General features: G+C 45.4%; 1 protein-coding gene across 1 annotated transcript in view; it reads left to right on the forward strand.

The window, feature by feature from the left end:
* LOC120840601 overlaps positions 1-19,606 on the forward strand; it is a 103,994-nt gene that overhangs the window by 39,563 nt on the left and 44,825 nt on the right. Inside the window, exons 7-9 of the mRNA XM_040211180.1 lie at positions 4,465-4,660; positions 7,754-8,017; positions 10,469-10,596. Of these exons, the coding sequence (XP_040067114.1) occupies positions 4,465-4,660; positions 7,754-8,017; positions 10,469-10,596 (588 nt within the window). The remainder of the gene's footprint in view (positions 1-4,464; positions 4,661-7,753; positions 8,018-10,468; positions 10,597-19,606) is intronic.

Here is a 19,606-nt window from a genome sequence, read left to right on the forward strand (position 1 = left end):
TACAGGCCTTGGTAGTGGAGGTGATATCGCAAGCTTCACGCCGGCACTGCGTATAAATAGGCATCGGAACTCGATTTCACATTCAGAGGCGTAGGAAAAAAAGTCCGGCTTCTCGCGTAGTATTACTAATTTCCCTCTTCCTGTAGAGTATTAAGATATATGCAGGTGCATTTTTCATTGTATACATGTTATCTTATCAAGACGTACAGGTTTCAACCGCCAAGAGCAACTCTGCTTCCTCCGACAACCAAATCTCGCAAGAACTACTTCGCGCGGCGTATAAAACAATTCGCAAAACTTCATATTTTTTTTAGGTGAAAACAACTGTAGTTGAAACAACTCCGAGAGCCAGAAACCGCGAATTGTTTCGTGAAAGTATTTGTTCGCCAGTTTGAAAAATGAAAAAAACACAAAAAACTTGGAAGTGATAAACATGCCAGCACTCACAGAACAGAGTGGAGTAAAATAGGGTACGCGATGACACTTTTATTAATGACAAATCATTAACTGTCATGGAGCGAAGCCGGCTTTGTCAGTCCAGCGAAAGCGTCACCTAAATTCCCATTGGCTGCGACGCTTCATATCAGGTGCTTCGTCACAGAAGCCGGCGGGGCGCTCAATGTCAAAGCGGACGCGCCTCAGAAATAAAAAAAAAAGCGCAGCAACGCACATTCATTGTCACGGAACCCGTAGAGCCGGCGGGTGTGCCGCGCCTGCGCAGTGGGGGAGCGTGATGTCACCGCCGGAGAGCCGTGTGAAAATGGAAGAAGTGGCGTGCCGCTTCGAGCAATGCGCTGCGTGTAGGAAGGCTTTCCCATTCCCACACGCAGCGCATTCCTACACTTAAGACTCCTTAAGTGTAGTTCGACCAATGTGCTGCGTGTAGGAATGCTTTCGGATTCCTACGCTTAAAGCTTCCTACGTGTAGGAATGCTCTCGCATTCCTACGCGTAAGGAGTCTTAAGTGTATCTGCCGAATTTTTTTAAGTGTTTACTATATACGCGAGATGTTATCAGGTTTGGCTTGCCCATTTTCTACTTTGTGAGTCATTCCTTTCTTGGTTTCATCACGTTCGAATGTTGATAGGAGGAGCACCCTGTTCACTGTCATAGTTGCCGTACTGCTGAAAAGCGCTCGATAGTCTATTTTAATTATCCAGAACTTTAGTTATGTGGTAGAGAACAGTACACTAACGCCCCTAAGCTTTAACACTTCAGCTCCAAAAGTGTTCGCACATTACAACTACCCGTAACCCAACTTCAAGCCTCGATGAAATGTATTTACCCTTACACATTTCCCAAGACGAACATAAGGCGTGAAACAGGACTTAGCGTGTTACCCAAACAACGCATGAAGCGACGGCATAAAGCAAGCTGACGACCCGGGGAACCTACGTCATCTGCTCTGTCTCCCCTAACCTCTACGTCATAAACAATTATAACTATAGCTAGTGAAGCGCCCTTTGTATTTTGCGGTCGCTGCCAATAAGGTTTCACGCATTTCGTATTTTTTCTGAGATTTTTCATTTTGTACTAAATCGGCCAGCGGTCCTTAGCTCCCACGAGCTCGGGGGCCATCACATATGTCTAAGGCGTAGGTTCAATGGATCTAAATCAAGTTTTAATAAACCCCAAAAGTGCGCTTTGCGTGGGACGACAATGTAGTTTACAAAAATGTACCAATGGCTCCATAACGAGTTCAGTCTTTTTCAAACTCAAGTGAAAAAAGTGGTATTGGGGACCTTTTGAGTATTTGATTCAGGAAAAGTAGGAATTTCAGCAAATTCAAAACAATTTTTCTTTATTTTTTTTAATCATGCTTTCTAATGACTCGCAGCAATATTTTACCTTGAATTAAAAAAAAAATACCTTCCTTTCAGTCATGGGAAACTTTTTATTGGTAAATTATGAGACAAGTACTTACTTCAAAGATTTCAGAAAATAAATGCGCGTCTGAGTCTCACTTTCATGGTAAATGATACGGCCATAGCGTGCAGAGCTGATTTTTACGATCTGCTTCAAGAGCGGTAGTTCCATGTGGCCCCGAGCTGTAAAAATATCCTTACGAATAAAAGTACGCGAGAGTATCTTTCACGCGAAAATAGCAATGATGATTTGTCATTTGGAATTATGTTTATGTCATCAAAACCCTCCGCATATCGCCTTATTTGGGACAAACACATTCCTAAGCTGGCTTTTGGCCATGCTCTTTATATACTATAGAGTGGTCACAGTCTATAATGCTGTAAAACGAGCCGGAAAAGTAGGTGCCTGCACATAGAGCTCAAATTTTCACAAAGAAAGAGCTGAGTGGAGCAGTTTAGGTTGCTATGTTCTAGGGTATAACTTCCCTTCTGTAAACATATTGCACCAAAATCTTGCCAGGACCACGGAGGACAGGATAGCCTACGACTGAGTTAGCGCCGTCGTCGCTAACTCGTTCTGTGTTTTGTCCCTTGTCCGTATCCCCAGTCTCGGGTTACAACTATGCACCATCTGCCGATAGGCGCCGCGAGTAGACGACAGACTGTGTTATCTGTAGAGCCCTGCATATCCGCGGATTACCCCCTGATCATCAGCAAATATTCGCAGTAAACTTCAGCTGCGAATAAAAATGAATCAGATTTGTCGGATTCCGGATGCGGATGCGGGGCTGCACATCCAGATCTGATGTAGATATCCGCGGGTCCGGACCTATATTTTTGCCGAGGCTTCCGATACACGTATGCGACCTCATAGAGTAGAGTGAATGACTGAGTGATACTATGAAGTGTATCATCGAATGCGTTGCGGGAGCCAAATACTTTAAGATGAAACGTGCCAATCGGGACGAAAGTTGTTCTTTGCATCAAGAAAGATTTCATTTTCACCAAAGATTGCTTCAGAACGTTCTATCTCGCCAAAAATGCTGTCCCTAGAAAAAAAAAATGCCGGAGCATGAGTCGTCCTGTTTGGCAGGGAAAGAGCGCAAAAGGTTCTTTGCGCGAAAAAATCCCTAAGCGTACAAGCCACAAAAAAGTGGAAGAGGACTGCATGTGGCTTCTTGACCTACAAGTAGATTGAGGAGACTAAATTCGAACCTCTGAATTGATGGAACTTGCTCCAGCACGAGTTTGCGCAGCTCATTCTTGTAATGCAGTTCATGGGTGCCACCCCTGCATCAAGTGCACCAATAGTCAGAAACTTCACATTAGCGGGTATTATTTTAAGAAAGAGGAGCCAGTCTGCATCCTTTCATGAAGGCGATATCATGTTTGTTCTAGGCACCTTAGTTTTATGTACACAGCAACCTCCACAAGTGAAACGTTGAATGTGTGTGTGTGTGTGTTTTTTTTTTTTTTTTTGACAGTTGGCATTGAGTTGTTTTTAGTATATGATTCCCAGCATGCCGCTGAGAATTCACTTTTAAAACTGAAATCGATAGGGGTGTTACAATTGAATTTGGTGATGTTTTTCCAGTGGTGTACTTGCGCCTTACCACATGTGCATACACGAGTATTTTGCTGCTGCCAGTGAGCGCGTTTGCTCTCGCCGTTTTGTATTGTTTGGTTTAAGAAGAATAACACACTGTTTTTGTCTGTGCTTTGTTCATTTTCAAGTTTATAAAATATGTCTTGCTTATAGTGGGTTTTACAAATCAAAGAGAAAAATAAATATATATTTTGTTTCTGTTTGAGCACATATTTTGAACCTAGTGTCAGTGACACGGACTCCCAATTCGATCTCATAACTGCCGTCATCTTTTGAGTGATGCGAAGTGTCCCTGGAAGGATGATCGCTTATTTGATAAATACTATAAAACAGACTACGATAAAATGATTTCAGCGTATCGTGACGCGAAGAGTGTTCTGTAACAAAAATAGACCCAGATGCTTTTTTTTTAAATTTTTATCCGCGCTTGATTTTACGAAGTAAAATGACTGCCCGGATTGAGAGTCAGATGCGGTTACGAATTTAGCGAACGCGATTCGGATACGCATACAAACTCCGCGCATGCGGATCAGATGTGGATACAATTATTTAATCACATTGCGCATGCTGTTCAACTGCGAATACGACGTCTGCGGATGCGGATCGGATACGGACGATGAAACTGTTTTCCGCGCAGGGCTCTAGCCCTCTGCTTACACCCTTAATGGGGAGTTGGCGCCACTCGCAACCACCATCGCTAACTCGGTTGTCTGCGAGTCCGCTCGCCATTGACACTGGCAAGTGTTTGGTCTAGTTTTTTTCACAGAAAGCAAGCTATACCTTAAAATTTTACCTGTCGATTTAGTCCGCCGCTCCAATTCGTATTCGGTGAAAGTTCGAACTTTTTTTCTGCAGGCACCGGGTCTCCGGATAGTTTTTCAGCGTAAGATGTGCTGGGGGGGGGGGGGGGGGGTGGCCGCCCTATAATAATGTGACCTTCGTCACCTTCGATGACCGTCGCCTAACTCTATCCCGTCGCATTTTCTTGTACAGGTCGCAAGTAACAACACATCTCTGAATCCACAAGACGTCCTCATTAATGTGACGGCCAAACAAGATGCGGCGTCAGTATACAACATAACGATTCATAAGGTGAATCCATCGTCAAATGTATCAGTTCGTGTGAAGAGCTGTGGCATGGGAAAATGCACGCCTGGAATTGCGACGCCCATCTTCAAACAATCAGACTGTAAGTTGAATCAGTTTTTATTTGTCAGTATGAGCCGCGATACTCTCTAGAATTGGAAATAACAGTTCTTCATTTCTAAATGCTACCAGAACTAGTATAGAAAATATCTTTATCTTTTTCTTAATTTTTGAACTCCTATTATCTGGAAGCCCAGATACCTCGTAGCATACGCTAAGAGCTTTGAAGAAAGCTCTTAGCGTATGCTACGAGCTTTCTTCATATATATATATATATATACATATATACATATATATATATATATATATATATATATATATATATATATATATATATATATATATATATATATATATATATATATATATATATATATATATATATATATATAGATAGATATATACTACATATAGGATTTTGACTCCGAAAATGTACCTATTTCAATTCCAGTTTCAATAAGAATGGGCAGCACGATTTAAATAAAAAAAAATTTTCAGTAGCTTTTTATATCAAATTTAAAAGACTAAACATATTCTCGTGGAAATTAGCATGCTCGTAACCTAACGGTGTTAGAGGAGCAACAAGGCATGTAGTTTCGCTAGTTGGTGGAAAATACTGTTTGGTGGGAACAGCGCAAAAAAAAAAAAAAAAGACGTAGGACCACGACAAAGAAACACAGAGACAGGGCGCTGACTTACAACTGAAAGTTTATTGCTCTGCAAAAAGAGAAATAAACTTTCAGTTGTAAGTCAGCGCCCTATCTCTGTGTTTCATCGTTTTGGTCCTACGTCCTTTTTGCGCTGTTCCCACCAAACAGTATGTTAGAGGATATTTACATATATCACGTCTTCTATATTATACTCTTCTTACACCGCCACAAAATATATATTACATCTTTCGCATATTCCTACAAGAAAGGGTTCATAAATTACTATTGTTAATTGCGTTATTTTCAATCGAAATGTTGTTTTCTTACGAACCTCGGCTTGATTTTTATCAAGCGGCTTTTAAAAATTATTTGAGTCTTTTCCAACATTTCAAACAAATACATTCGGCAGTTTGTTATTTTTATTCTATCGATTTAAGTATAGCAGGCTTTAACGTGCAACAGTGGCTCGCCTGCGCTGCATGCAAGGCGGTCATAATATGGAGGAGGTGGCGTCCGTGTGCTTCATATATGGAGCGAAGTGTAACAGAAGTAACCGAGGCCGCAAGGTCTCCCCCTAGTTGTTTTTATACTGATGTCTTTTTCTTCGACTTGAAAGTCTTTTCACCTTTTGACGGTCGTGGCCGTAGATTTAAAGCGGTGATTGCACATTTGAAAGTCAGCGCTTACTACGCAAAACTGCACGCACTGCGGGCGGTGGTTGTATTTGCTATGACTTTTTGTGAACAATAAACATTATATTCGCACGGTATTTTCCTTTGCTGAGCTATTTATAGTTTTCCAATTAGACGCTCTATGCACGTGATGCTCACTTCACATACGTGCCAATGGGAGCACTGGTTCTTCCGATTTAGGCTTCAAACACTTTTTCGGGATTGAATTCGAGGGATGAGAGCTCAACGTTCGACAAAGAAGCTCTGTAAAGTACGTCAGGTTATGCATCTGAAGCCGCTGGAATATCATGTAAGTGGACGCGCAAGAATAAATCGGACGCAAGAAAGGTGACAATTATTCGCCTTCAAATTTTTTATCTGATGCTCCTTAATTTAACCTAAGCAGCTTGAAAACACGTTAAATTAAAAAAAAAAAAAAACTGTATATCGACCATTTCTACAGTGGAGCTGTTAAGGGGCAGTTTCCCTAGGATCGTGTCCCCCGCAAAAAAATCAAGACACCGAACTCTGGGCACCTACCGCCATCTATGAGCGACGGCGGCAAGCCACGTATCTGGTTGCCGCCGTCGCTCATAGATGGCGGCAGCCTTTCCACTCTGGCTTGACGACTTGCGACCGGCTATTACTTTCCATTGTACACCTCCGCTGGTCTTCATTCTTCACTAGAGTGTAAAGGCTGGAAGTTTTTTTTTTCTATTTTTTTAAACAAAACTCGACCACTGGAATACATCTTTCGGGGGAAAAAATAAACTCGAGCGTAGGCGGGCTAATCTTCCCACACGAAACTCTCAGGTGTTTCAAGTTTCAAGTTTCTTTATTCATCTTACCAATCAATATCACCAGCTTGCCTATTGGCAAGCTCACTGTAATTTAGTAACCTCAGTTAATGGCGCCGCCAAGTAAGCAGATAACCGCGTTATTTTGCCGTGTTATACGGCTGTTTGCTCATATTTACCTGGCGGCGGCTCTAGACATCGCGCCGGGAGTGCCGTCTAGAGCGAGTCGTCATAGCGCGGCTTTAGAAAGCGAGCGTGTCATGTGCCGTATGCACGAACGTAGAGAATGGCACCGGGCTGAGAAAGCTGTACAAGTCCTGCTTCCAGCACGCGTTTGCCGCCTTCCCTCGCAATGGGAATGCGTGTGCGTATCTACACTTGTTTTGTTGCGTCGATAGCATCGAAATCCAGCCGTGACAGCGGGTGGGTGAAGCACATCACAGGCACGGAGCAGACGTAGTCTAAAGCGCGAGACAGATGCGCGACAAACCTGCCCGATCCGACGCAAGTGCTCGTGTCCTCAGTCACACTACCATGACAAATTGTTCTGCAAAGTAATCTGGTGTTGCACCAAGCGCCCAAAATTTTAAACTCTCCTGCAGATCTGGTGACAATGCCAACAACTCTAATGTTCAAAAACAAAAACAAACAACATAAATCACGTGTGATTTCTACGTTATTAGTGAATCGCTCAATTTTAGTAGGTTCCCTTAACTGAAAACACCTCCGTGTCTTTGACGTAAAACTGACCGATTCCACATCGACCGGCGCATCATTTTCTACGTTTACAAAACTATATTTAGTTTTGGAAGGCACTGTATTGTAACATTGTTGATGCGGTCAGCAGAAACGGGCAGATTACATGAGTTGATAAAAAATTGAATGTATTTTATGAAGGCAGGACCAGCACAAAAAACCTAACGCACGATGGTCTTGCTGGCGACTGCTACGCCGCCCTATCTTGGTAACAATTTTAAATAGAAAATTAAAATATCATGTTTTCGTTTTGGTGTTTCAGATCTTCCATTCTTTGAAGTTTTAAACGTTACCATGACTTCATTCGAAGTAAACGTTACGCCTAGCCGCTACTCTCACTATCAAGTGCGATACTGCAACAAAAATGGTGTCTGTAAAACAATTTTCACGCCCGGGTCGGTAAGTATCGTCGACCTGATGCCTGGCACAACGTATACAGTCAACGTACGGGAAGGACTGAGAGACGCCAATGGGCAGTTCATTCTGGGACCAGCTGCACGAACACGTGTATCAACTAGAAGGAACGGTACGTGTTCACCAGTCAAGTCTTCTTACTGTAACTTCGTCCATGCAAAGGAACGTATCTGAACAGATTTCTTTTCTAGAAACTAACTCGGTGTTAAGTGAATTCATGAAGGTGAAAGAAGGCTTGCGGGAGCACTAGAGTTCGTTTCACTTATGCGCGAGCGAAGTCAAAGCTACAGAGCATAGTGCGGGCACCGTTTCAGACTGAATGCTCACGCTTGTAGCTTCGGCTTCGCTCGTACGTAAGGTGAAACAAAGTATAGCTTCACGCAAAGCCCTTCAATATGGCAGACTCATGCGCGCCGCACGACCGGAGCATTCTTAATTTCCCCTGCTGCCAACGGCTCGTAGGTTTACCAACTAATAAAAATAAAAAAGAAGGAGATTGCCTGGTTAAAGCGAAGTAATGGTTTTTATCGCGAAGAGAGTTAATCGGTCGTTTAGGGGATAACATGAATTGGGGCTAGCAAAAGACAATAGACCTTTCGCAAAATTGCCCAGACAACAAAGAGAATGCTAGAAACGTAGGTACACGTGCTGCATGTGCTCGTCTTCCCTATGTGGACAACAACTGAGGGAGAGGAGAGGACTAGATCGCGTGAGAGTTCGAAATACCGAGCTCTGGTTGGAATGATTAGTGGGTAAACGTAAACCTTTGCCTCTGCATCACACGTCGAACGCGTTTAAATGCGAAAGCCAAACGCCGGATGCCAATCGAAGAGTGCAGTGGAGACAAAGGCTGCCTTTGTCTCCACAGTACTGCCTTTATCTGCACAACACTTGTAATTTATGGACTTGCTGAACGCAAAAAAAAAAGGATGAAGAAGAAAGCAAAGATGAAGGACGAGCTCAAAATCGACTGAAGGAAGAAGCAATTGAGCGCAGCAAGCCGCTTTAGAATCGTCAGTACTGTCAATAAATTAGTTTCCTTAAATTAAAGTTAACATCATCTGCTTTGTGCTGTATGTAAATGATTTGCCGGCTTGTGTTGATCCAACTGTGAAAGTGAGACTCTTGGCCGACGATTGCGTCATATATACAACCGTAGCTGGACCTGGGAATCAGATAATTCTTAACAAATCATTACAAAACATAAGCCTTTGGTGTAAGAGATGGGGTATAAAAATCAAGCACGACCAAACTGCAGTAATCACTATCACTAACAAGAAAAACCCGCTAGACTTCTCATATATGTTAGATAAATAAACTATTAGGAAAGTAAATGAAATAACGTACTTGGCGGTTAAAATCTCCAGTAACCTTAAGTAGGAGACACATGTCACAAACGTATGCAGTAATGCATTTAGGACGTTCGGCTACTTGAGAAGAAAATTAAAAAAAAAACTCTACGTCTGCAACTAAACTGTCAGCATACAAGGCACTGGTCAGACCAGTGTTGGAATATGCCAGTATTATCTGAAGTCCGTATCAGGTTTACCTTGACAATAAGCTGGAAAAAGTGCAAAGGATCGCAGTAAGGTTCATCCATTCTAATTACTCATGGAAGGCTAGTGTTACCGCTATGCTTCCGAACGCAAGGTTGGACACCCTAAGAGATCGAAGAAAAATTGCTATCCTAAAGATTTTGTACGCACTGTACCGACAACAAATATAGCACAAGAAAAATACCTCAAAGCCCCTTTGTGCACTCAAAGCGAACCAACCATAACAAGACGATTAGGCCGTATTCAGCCGAAAAGAACACATTTAAATATTCCTTCTTCCCCCGTGTTATTGACGAATGGAATAAGTTACCGGTAGAAATCGTAAATAGTGCATCAGAGCAGTTTTTTGCCGAGACTCTCACTTCTGTGCACTACCATAACATTCCGCTTATATGTTTTCTTTTTTTGTCTTTTTTATTACGAATGTCTCATACCGCTGTAGTGCTTCTTGTCTGTACAAATGTCCACTCCTGTATGGGTCTTCAATGACCTACGGTATTGATAAATAAATAAATAAATAAAATAAAGCAAAGCAACAGTACTTTGGTGCCGAAACCTAAGGGGGTCAGTGGCCGAAAGGGCTAGCGCGTTTGAGCTATGGATGTTAGATGTTGCGAAATACTCCTCCTCTTCTCATAAATTGTGTGAGGGAATTTTTTTTAATTATCACAAAATATTTCTTGCTATATCCACAGGAGCCAGTCAATTTCCTTCGCTAATATATATATACATATTCTTTTTTTTTTTTACGGCTGATTGCGCTTGGAGGGAGACCTTCACCTCCGTTACAGCAAATGCCGTGCACTGCATCTGCTGTGTAGCATGTACAGTTCGAACAGCTCTTCACGCAGAGGACATTTTACGCACGCACGCCGGTGCCGTAGTCCTCCAGATTAAAAAAATTTGGTTCACCTACTGCGGGAGACAGTTTAATAGATTTCGTGTTCCAAGCCTCGTTTGATCGTTAAATGTGACTCTAAATAATAGTTTCATGTTTTTTTATATAGATTCGTGCGTTTACACCATCACTGGTCCCCATGGCCGAATTTCTAGTCCCAACTATCCCAACATATACCCGAATAGTGCTTCATGTTCGTGGCTCATCGAAACCAATCCGGATTTTGGAATAAGTCTGGTAAGTTTGAACCTTCCTCCATAATTTTAATTTCATATGTCATCGTTAGTTTGTTCAAGTACTGCGTGTACTTACTTATATTTTTGTGTGTTCGAGAAATACCTATAAACCCTAAGAAATTAATCCCCGTGTCGGTTAAATCAAAATCGGCAAAAATCGTACAAAAAAAAAATGGAGTTGTACTGGAATAAAAAGATGATCTTCACGGAAGAAGATATGCACCTGTAGCTATTTTTAGAGCGCAGCTCTTAGGCGCCCGTTTGCGGGTTGAGTGGCGCCGGCGTCGGCGTCGGCGTAACTGCGTGCTGCATTATGGGACGCTCCTCGCTAAAATTAGCGGGGAAAATTTCCCGCTAAATTTAGCGGGGAAATATAGCGTAAACATTTCCCCGCCAACTGTAGTGGGAAAATTTCTCCGCCAAGTTTAGCGCTAAAATTTTCCTTATAAATTTACCGGGTTAAGTTTCCCAGCTAAAATGGAAAATTGGAGCTGTTCTGGTTCAAAAAGATGAGCTTCACGAAAGAAGATGTGCACATGCAGCTATTTTTAGAGCTCAGCTCTCAGGCGCCCGCTTTTGGGTTGGCGGGAATATTTTCCCCGCCAACTTTAGCGTGGAAATTCTTCCGCTATATTTAGCGGAAAAATTTGATGCTGAATTTAGCGGAAATGTTTCCCTGCGAAATTTAGCGGGTGAAGTCTCCCCGATACATTTAGCGGGGAAACTGACGTCACGTGACCTCAACACCAATTCAGTATCAGCTGGAAAAATGACGCCACGACTTCGTGTCACGTCACCCGTGAACAAATTCAGCGGCAGGATAGAGAACGAGGAAAGGAGGAGGATGGAGGGAGGAGGAGGAGAGGAGGAGTAGGGGCATACTCTGCCCTCCGTACCCTCCCCTCCTCCTCCTCATGAGCTGCGCTCTAGTTTCACATTACAGAGATTTGCAAACGTCTTTCATTTCTTTTAAGCTGTTTATGGCTAGGGCTCCGTGGATTTTTTGTGTGCAGTCACTAGAAACTCTGTGCTCGCACCGTCGCACGCGCCGTACGAGCACGCCTTCTCCGTTTAAAAGATTCGAAGAACCAAAATAAAAAGTTGACGAACGCGCGTGCAACATCCCTTTTGCTTTAGGCTTTTGCTGCTGTTACTGCTGCAGACGCCGGCGCCGCACGCGCACGCCTTCCCCGTATAAAAGATTCGAAGGCAATAAACAAAATAAAGCGCTGACGTAAAGCGGTGACAATGAGCGTGCAAGATGCCATCTGTTTTAGGCTTTTGCTTTAGAATACCACTGCAGACACCGGCACATGCGGCGCAAGGAACACCATTCCCTGCATTCTCTTCAAAGCTTAGGTAATTCAGCAGTATGGCTATTCAACAGATTAGTACCACTAAGTACCATTTTAATTATCAGTAGACTCTCAGGTAGATAATAGAGGTTTCTCAAAAATTTGCCGCTGTGCGACCCGCGTCGGCCACGTCTACGCTCGCACCGCCCTCTCTTTGTCGTCGTTCCAAGCGCTTGCGTGCCTAATCCTTTTCTTACACTCTCGAGGGTGGCGGTCCCGTTGCGCGTGTCTACTTTCCGCCGGGTGGCGGTCCCGTCGCGTGTCTCTAGTTTTCTCCGGCTCCTCGGGGCGGGTCTGTTTCATGTGCTGAACAGCCTCGCTGTTCATCCACCTTCAGAGAATGGAATGGCTCGTGATTTTTTTATTAGTTTATGTTGTTGTTGTTGAAAACTTTGTTTAATGATAGATGGAATAAAAAAGGGGGTGATATGGAAGTAAAGTTGTAGAGAATATGGGTAGGTGCCCTTTGTCCAGGGCTCCAATTACAGTGGTAACTACGACAGCTCTTCCTACAAGCACGTGTTGGTTGTTGGCATCCTCACTTAGCAGTCCTGCTTCCCACTCCTCTTTCGAAGGTTCTTCAGTTCGTGTAAGGCCGGGTATCTGATTCTATACCCACACAAGGTGATGCAGGTAGACCCATGGTGCGTCGCAGAAAGGACATCTCAGCGTGTGAAATCGTTCTGGATACCATATGTGAAGTTGTTCTAGTGTGATGATCGTGTCCGTTTGTAATCTTCTCCAGAGATGTTCTTCCTCTCTGTCTAAGCTTTTGTGTGGTGGTAGAAACTCCCGTCTCGCTTTACGTTGAATCACTGAGTACGTTCTATAACGCATGTCTGGTAATGGACTCTCAGGACATGGAGACGAGTCCCGGATGAGAGCTGCTCGGGCTACGGCATAAGCCGCCTCGCTTCGTGTGTACCCCATGTATCCAGGGTCCCAAATTACATGTATCCCTATGATTTGGCCTTTCGCTAGAATTCGTAACGCTGACCGTCCAAGGATACCTTGGGCACAATTCCTGCAGGCTCTCTGCGAGTCGGTCATGACTGTGGCTCTGGAGTTGCAGCTGAAGGCGAGGGCAATGGTAGCTTCTACCACTTGCTCCACCGAGTTCCCTTGCACCGGTGCCACTCTTATCACTTCTCCATCAGTTTTTTCACGGCGTGGCCACCCCGTTCGCAGGACCGGAAGCCTCCATGTGTAGGGTCCCTTCTCTGGTATTACAGGACCGAGCGAGTGCCAAAGTCCGCGCCTTCCGCCGTCGCTTGTCCTGCGTTGGGTGCATTATTCGTGGAATCCATCCTATTGTAATATGTGTCAATGTGTCGCATATGGGCCCGTTAGCTTGAAGCCGGTTAACTTTAACCGCGGTTAAAAGTTAACCGCCCTTCCCTACTAGGTACCAACAAGTGCCTAGCCAAGTTTGACGAGGGCTGGATGAGCGATAGCTGCGTGTTTTATTATGGGGTGGTAGCTGTTGTCACCTACTGGTTCAAGCGAATATAATTAACTTCTGTGAAAAAAGTTCCCGAAAAGGGGGATCCAAAAACGCGCGCCATTGAGTTTTCGTGACGCAGCGCTGCATACATTTGAGCTTAAGAAACATTTTTGTCGCCCGTGGTACAGATATTGAGTAAGGTAAAACTAAATTAACCCTCGTTTGGAAATTTCTAAATGCTAAGGATAGACAACTGGGCGAGTTGGTGAGAGTTCATGTTGAAAAACAGCACGACTAAGACGAGGACACAAAGAGACGAAGAGAAGCGCTTTGTCTTGTGTTTTCTTCGTCTCTTTGTGTCCTCGTCTTAGTTTCGCTGTTTTTCAACATTCTAAATGCTTGGCTGCCTGAATTGAAGACGAGCCTCATTGAAATTTTCGTTCAAGTTCGAAAGAGAACGGCGAAGTTCCGTCCTAAAAACGATAAGGACAAAGTGAGCAGTGAAAGACGGGTGGTACACCGGCAGCATGGTTGGCCAGCATGTAAGAACTGTATAAAACACCATCATAAATTTAAAAAAAACCTCTAATTCGTCTCCAGTGAAAATAGACCTATTAGTAAATTACCCAAGCGTCGAGGAGAACGCTGGAAGTGTGCGCTGGCCTTCCCTTTATAAAAGATTCGAAGTAAATAATCATCTTAAGGCTTCGACGAACGCGCCTGCAAAGCAAGATTTGTTTTGGGCTTTTTGCTATCGAGCAGTTACAACTGCAGACGCCAGCACGTGCAGCGCGCGTAGCTACACTCGTAGCATGAACCTCGGTGCTTAGGAAATTGAGCAAAAGGTCTATTGGGACGCTGTCTGGTTTTGTTTGCTATCAATACCCGGCCGGTGGAGTGTCCCAGTGGCGCTGGAGCCAGGTCAGCCACTAGTGCAGTTTCTGCGGAGCGACGCCGAAGACCAGTCCTTCTTCAGAATGGCCGCCAGCGGTTCATTGACGATCGCGCTTCTCTTCTTTTTCTTTACCGTGAAACGTGACACTGGCATAGCATGTTTAGTCACGCTTTAACTCAAATCTAACTGCTTCGTGTTGTTTCTTATAACTAGGGTTGAGAGTTTTTGTTTAATGCCAATAATCCTTAAAAATGAATCCCAGATTCGGTTTTACCAAAATCGTAGAAAACCTATAACACCAAATTGGAGCTTTCCTGTGTTGTTGGAGAAAGAAGAAGTGCGCCTGTATATAGACGTTCTTTTTCGAGCTCTGCTTATTTTCCTGATTAGTTTGCAAAACCTCTATCTGCCGGTCTGGAAGGGGGCCAAGAACCAGAGAGTTTACGGCCTGGTCGGCAATTTCAGCAAGCATTAGGCCTCCAGACGCTCGACGACATCGCCCAGCTTGATGGACACGGTTCCTCCCCAAGGGGAAGGTAAGCCTAACCAGATAGTATACGATGCCGACGCAGCACGTGAGATGCATGAAATGGACTGCGGACAAAACAGCGATGAAACCCTGCAGGGGAGAGCAAGAAAACGGAAGACGAACGTGGACCTGGCCACAAACCTCGCGGAAAGCGAGGACAATGATCAGCCCACAACAGTCTCAGAAAAACACCGTCAACTACGAAGCATCCTTGCAAAGCTTCTAGCAGAGGAATCTCAAGAAAATCTCATCACAAAAATCTTGGGCCTCCTTACGAAAATCACCGCGAAAAAGAAAACTTCGAGGAAAAGATCGAAAACTCTCAAGGAAACTGAAACGGCCAAAGACTCTCCCACCTCGAACGCGAAGCTTAGCGCTACGCCTACGCAAGAGAGTCTTGCGAAGTCTACATCAACGCCACGCCAGCAGGCGAATGACGCAACACCACCCGAAGAGCAGCAGCCATTACGGCAGCCGCAACGCGTGGCAAGGACACAACGCACGGTGGGCAGGATGAAAACGCCGCGGACAACGACGACGACGGCTTCATCAAAGTTACAAACAAGCGCAAGCGACCCAGAAGGGAACGGCAGCCAGATACACAAAAACCAAACGAACATCTCAAGGAGGTCAGGATTCGCCCACAATCCACGATACCCATGGGAGAGTGGAAACTTGAAATACTAGGCTACCTAGAGAAGACACTGGAAATTAAACGTGAGGATAGCACTCTCAAATACTTTCCCAAGTCGAACACCATATCCGTACGCACAGACTCGAAGGAGGTCCTCCAGAAAATAATGGAGAACTACACCTACGAGATTGCGAAAAGAGAAAAAATTGAAGTCAGCACGTACCAAGCCTACTGGAAGAAACATACTAAAGGAGTCATTTATGACGCCGATATAATAGGAGAGGCAGAATCTCTTATCGACCTCGTCGATTCAAAACAAGTCCCGGTCGTGGCAGCAAGACCCATGGGCAACACCAAGACTGTAGCGATCACCTTTGAAGGAGAGAAACTGCCTCGATCCATACTATTCAACAGGTACCACGCTCCACTGTACCCGTTCAAGCCCAAAACGATAGTCTGCGCGAATTGCCACCGTACGGGGCACAAGCCAGACATTTGTGTTCAAGACCCTGTCTGCGCCAGATGCGGAAGGACACACCCGAGAGAAGGAATGAACACGGACACGAGCGAAAGCGAACAATGCAAAAAGGAAGGCCATCTCGCTACGGACAAGAATTGCGCAACGAGAATAGAAAATAACAGGAGGATGAGAGCATCCATCCAGGCAATGAAAGCACAATCTCGATCATCGCAGATTGGAGCTCGTATCGACCCTGTACCAGACCCGTCGAGTAACCAGACAGCAGCTCCTGCAGCACCAACTGCGACGCCGCAGACAACGGTTCCCGACAAAACCCCAAGCCCAACTTCATTGGCAAGCTCCTGCGCCAACGCCTTGTGTAGGAGCCTGGCTGAAGCAGAAAACCAATCAATTCGCGCAGAATTGCGAGCTCTGAAAGGAACTCTACAAGCATTTGTCGTTCAACAAGAACAATGGAAAGTGCAACTCCAGCAGCAGCAACAGATGCTTCAGCAAATGCAGCAACAGCAGCAACAGACACAAAACTTCATTCAAAAGTTCTTCGGAGGGGCACTCTCCGAACTTAAGGCTACCGCATCCCCGTAGATGATCAAGGTCGTGCAGTGGAATTGCGGAGGGCTCCGACTTCGGGCGGCGGAGCTCAACGCGCGGTTTCATGCAAGATCACAAGATCGTCCGGACGTTCTGCTGATGCAGGAAACTAACACGACCCTGACATGTATCAGAGGATACGCAGTGTACTCAACGCCCACTATCACGGACAAGAAGGGAGGCGCACCAGGAAAATCGACGATCTTCATAAGCCATGCCTGTCCACATCACCAAATCGATCTCTCTCGGTGGTGCAATGACGAGCAAGGAGTCGTCGCAATACGAACAGAGATCGAAAAGAAGGCAATCATACTAGTGTCGGCCTATTATAGACCGAACAGGAAAACGAAACCTTCGGATTTTTGGAACGGCTGGATTGCCCATCTGCACCAGACATATCCAAAAGATCAAAAACTATACTGCGGGGACTTTAACCTTCAGCACGTAGCGTGGGGCTACAGGAAGAGTTCCAAGACAGGCAAAGAACTTTATGAGGAGATGACGCAGCACGGCATGACGTTAATGAACAAGGAAGGCGTAAAGACGCGAACCGGACTGGGGCCTAAAAGTCAGGATACGTCTCCGGATCTGACGTGGACAAATAACAAATTTGTGAAACACCAAAAGTGGAAATGCGGCCCAGACGCATGGGGCAGCGATCACCTCCCGATTTTTGTGAAGATGTCACTAACTAAAAAAAGAAAGGACGTAAATAACAAGAGAGTCACGCGGACAGTGAACTGGGACGAGTACAGAAAAGCACTTACTTCACTAGGAAAGGACGACACCCCTTTCGAAAAGCGCCTCACAGACGCCCTCAAGATTGCCACCATAACCAAGAAGGTAGACGAGGATATTCCGGTACCCGATCTCTATCTTCTAAAGTTGTGGGCAAAGCGGCTGCAAGCACTTCAAGCGTACAGGACGGGACCCAAAACGGTGTACGGTCGCAGAAAGGTTACCAGAATAACGATCGAAGTCAGGTATTACGCGAAGCGTCTAGAGCGCCAACGGTGGCTAGACTACAGCGCTTCTCTCTCGGAGAAAACGTCCATAACTGCGTTATGGGGAACCTGCAGAGCCATGATGGGCAAAAAGAAGAATAAAAAAGCTCCCAAGGCCATGGCGCTTAGAGAGAACAAGACAGAAGAAGAAATGGCGAAAGAAGTCGGAAATCTTCTTTTCCCACAGCATAGCCACTGCCAAGACACGGGATGCTACGAACCTGAAATGCTGGCTTCTGACGACAGAATGGATTCACCCTTCACTAAAGGCGAATTCCAAACAGCCCTCACAAGCGGCAAACAGCGGACAGCACCCGGCCACGACAAAGTTACAGTACAAATGCTCAGAAACGTGGGGAGGTCCGCACCGAATGAAAACACTCAATAGTTATACCAATCCCGAAACCGGGTAAAGACCACACAGTCCTTGCCAACTACAGGCCCATCTCGTTAACGCCATGTGTTTGTAAACTCATGGAACGTATGGTCCTCGACAGGCTCAACTGGTACCTGGAAACAAATACCAAAGCCTTTCACCCTGCCCAAACCGGCTTTCGAGCCAACATGGGTACACAGGAAAGCTTGTTCCTTATTTCAAAAGACATGTCCAAGACAGACAAGCCACTAGGCACAGATACAAAGACCATTGTAGCAATCGATGTTCGAAAGGAATTCGATTCCGTGCCCCATGCTTCAGTCATCAGAGAGGCGATAAAGTCGGGAGTACACGGCCGGGCACTCAACTTTATTAAATCGTTTCTCGAAAACCGAACATACTCCATTCGCTACGGAGACTTCACCAGCGCACCGGCGAGAAACGGAGTCGGAGTACCACAGGGCTCCGTCCTGTCACCCCTCCCCTTTAACATAGCTATGGCCAATTTACCGAAGCTACTTCACAAGATCCCCAACCTGAAGTTCACAGTGTACACTGATGACGTGACGATCTGGACTACCCACGGAGACCTAACGACGCAGCAATCCATTTTACAGAGCGGACTCGATGCTGTCGATTCCCATCTCACCGAGGTTGGTCTTAGAGCGTCCTCAGAAAAGACCACGTAAATGGTGGTGGCCTCAAGAAAACAAAGAATAGCGGACGTCAAAAATAGGATCGTTCTGTCGCTAGATGGGAAACGTATCCAACCCTCACAGACCATCACAATCCTCGGAGCCACATTTGAGGACACTGGCGGCGCAGAGGAATGGATCAATGCAACACAGAAACGTTGCCACGCGGCGTTGGGAATCATCAGACGAATCTGCTCAATACAAGGCGGAGCATCGGAAGAAGTAGCGCGACGAATGGTCAAGGCACTATTCGTTTCAAGGGTGTGTTACGGCGCACAACATTTCAAACTGACAAAACGCCAGTGGTCCAAACTCGAGACTTTAAACAATCATGCCATGAGGGTGATCACGGGTCTGCCGCGATTCACTCCCCTGAACAAGCTACGACAATACGTCCAACTCAATTCCATGCGGGAAATGGTGGAGACAAGAGAGAAGGCACACATGGAGCGGCTGAAACACACAGCTGCCGGGAGAGGCATACTAGGACAAACAAACATGGCATACATGGCGTATATGTTGCCTTCACTACCAAGAGAAAATCCGCCGTGGATATCGCATCTCGACATCACGGACGGAAGACCAACAACGCAAGCGAACGCGAACCCGCAGAACCAGGAAAGAAGAGAAAGGCTAGCAAAGGCCCATCATAAGATGGTCCAATGCTGGGAAGACCCCTCGAAGATCCTGGCAATATACACGGACGCGGCGCATGATGCCGGTGCTAATGAGATCTGTGCAGCAGTAGTCATACCCAGACTCTGCAAGACGCAATTCAAACTCCTTCCCAAGGGAACAACTGTCAAGGGTGGGGAACTCTCCGCAATTTCCCTAGCACTCGAAACTGTCAAGGACCTACGGAAAGCAGAAGCAGCAACGCCGCAAGACATCCGCATCTTCGCGGATTCAGCCGAAGCTATTTCGGAATGGGGCAAAAGATCAAGCGCCAGCAGAAAGGTGAAGCTGATCAAGAAATTGATCGGTGAACTTCGACAGCTGGGCACCAA

Source organism: Ixodes scapularis, unplaced genomic scaffold, assembly GCF_016920785.2.
Source record: "Ixodes scapularis isolate PalLabHiFi unplaced genomic scaffold, ASM1692078v2 PGA_scaffold3__209_contigs__length_174095766, whole genome shotgun sequence".
NCBI lineage: Eukaryota > Metazoa > Arthropoda > Arachnida > Ixodida > Ixodidae > Ixodes > Ixodes scapularis.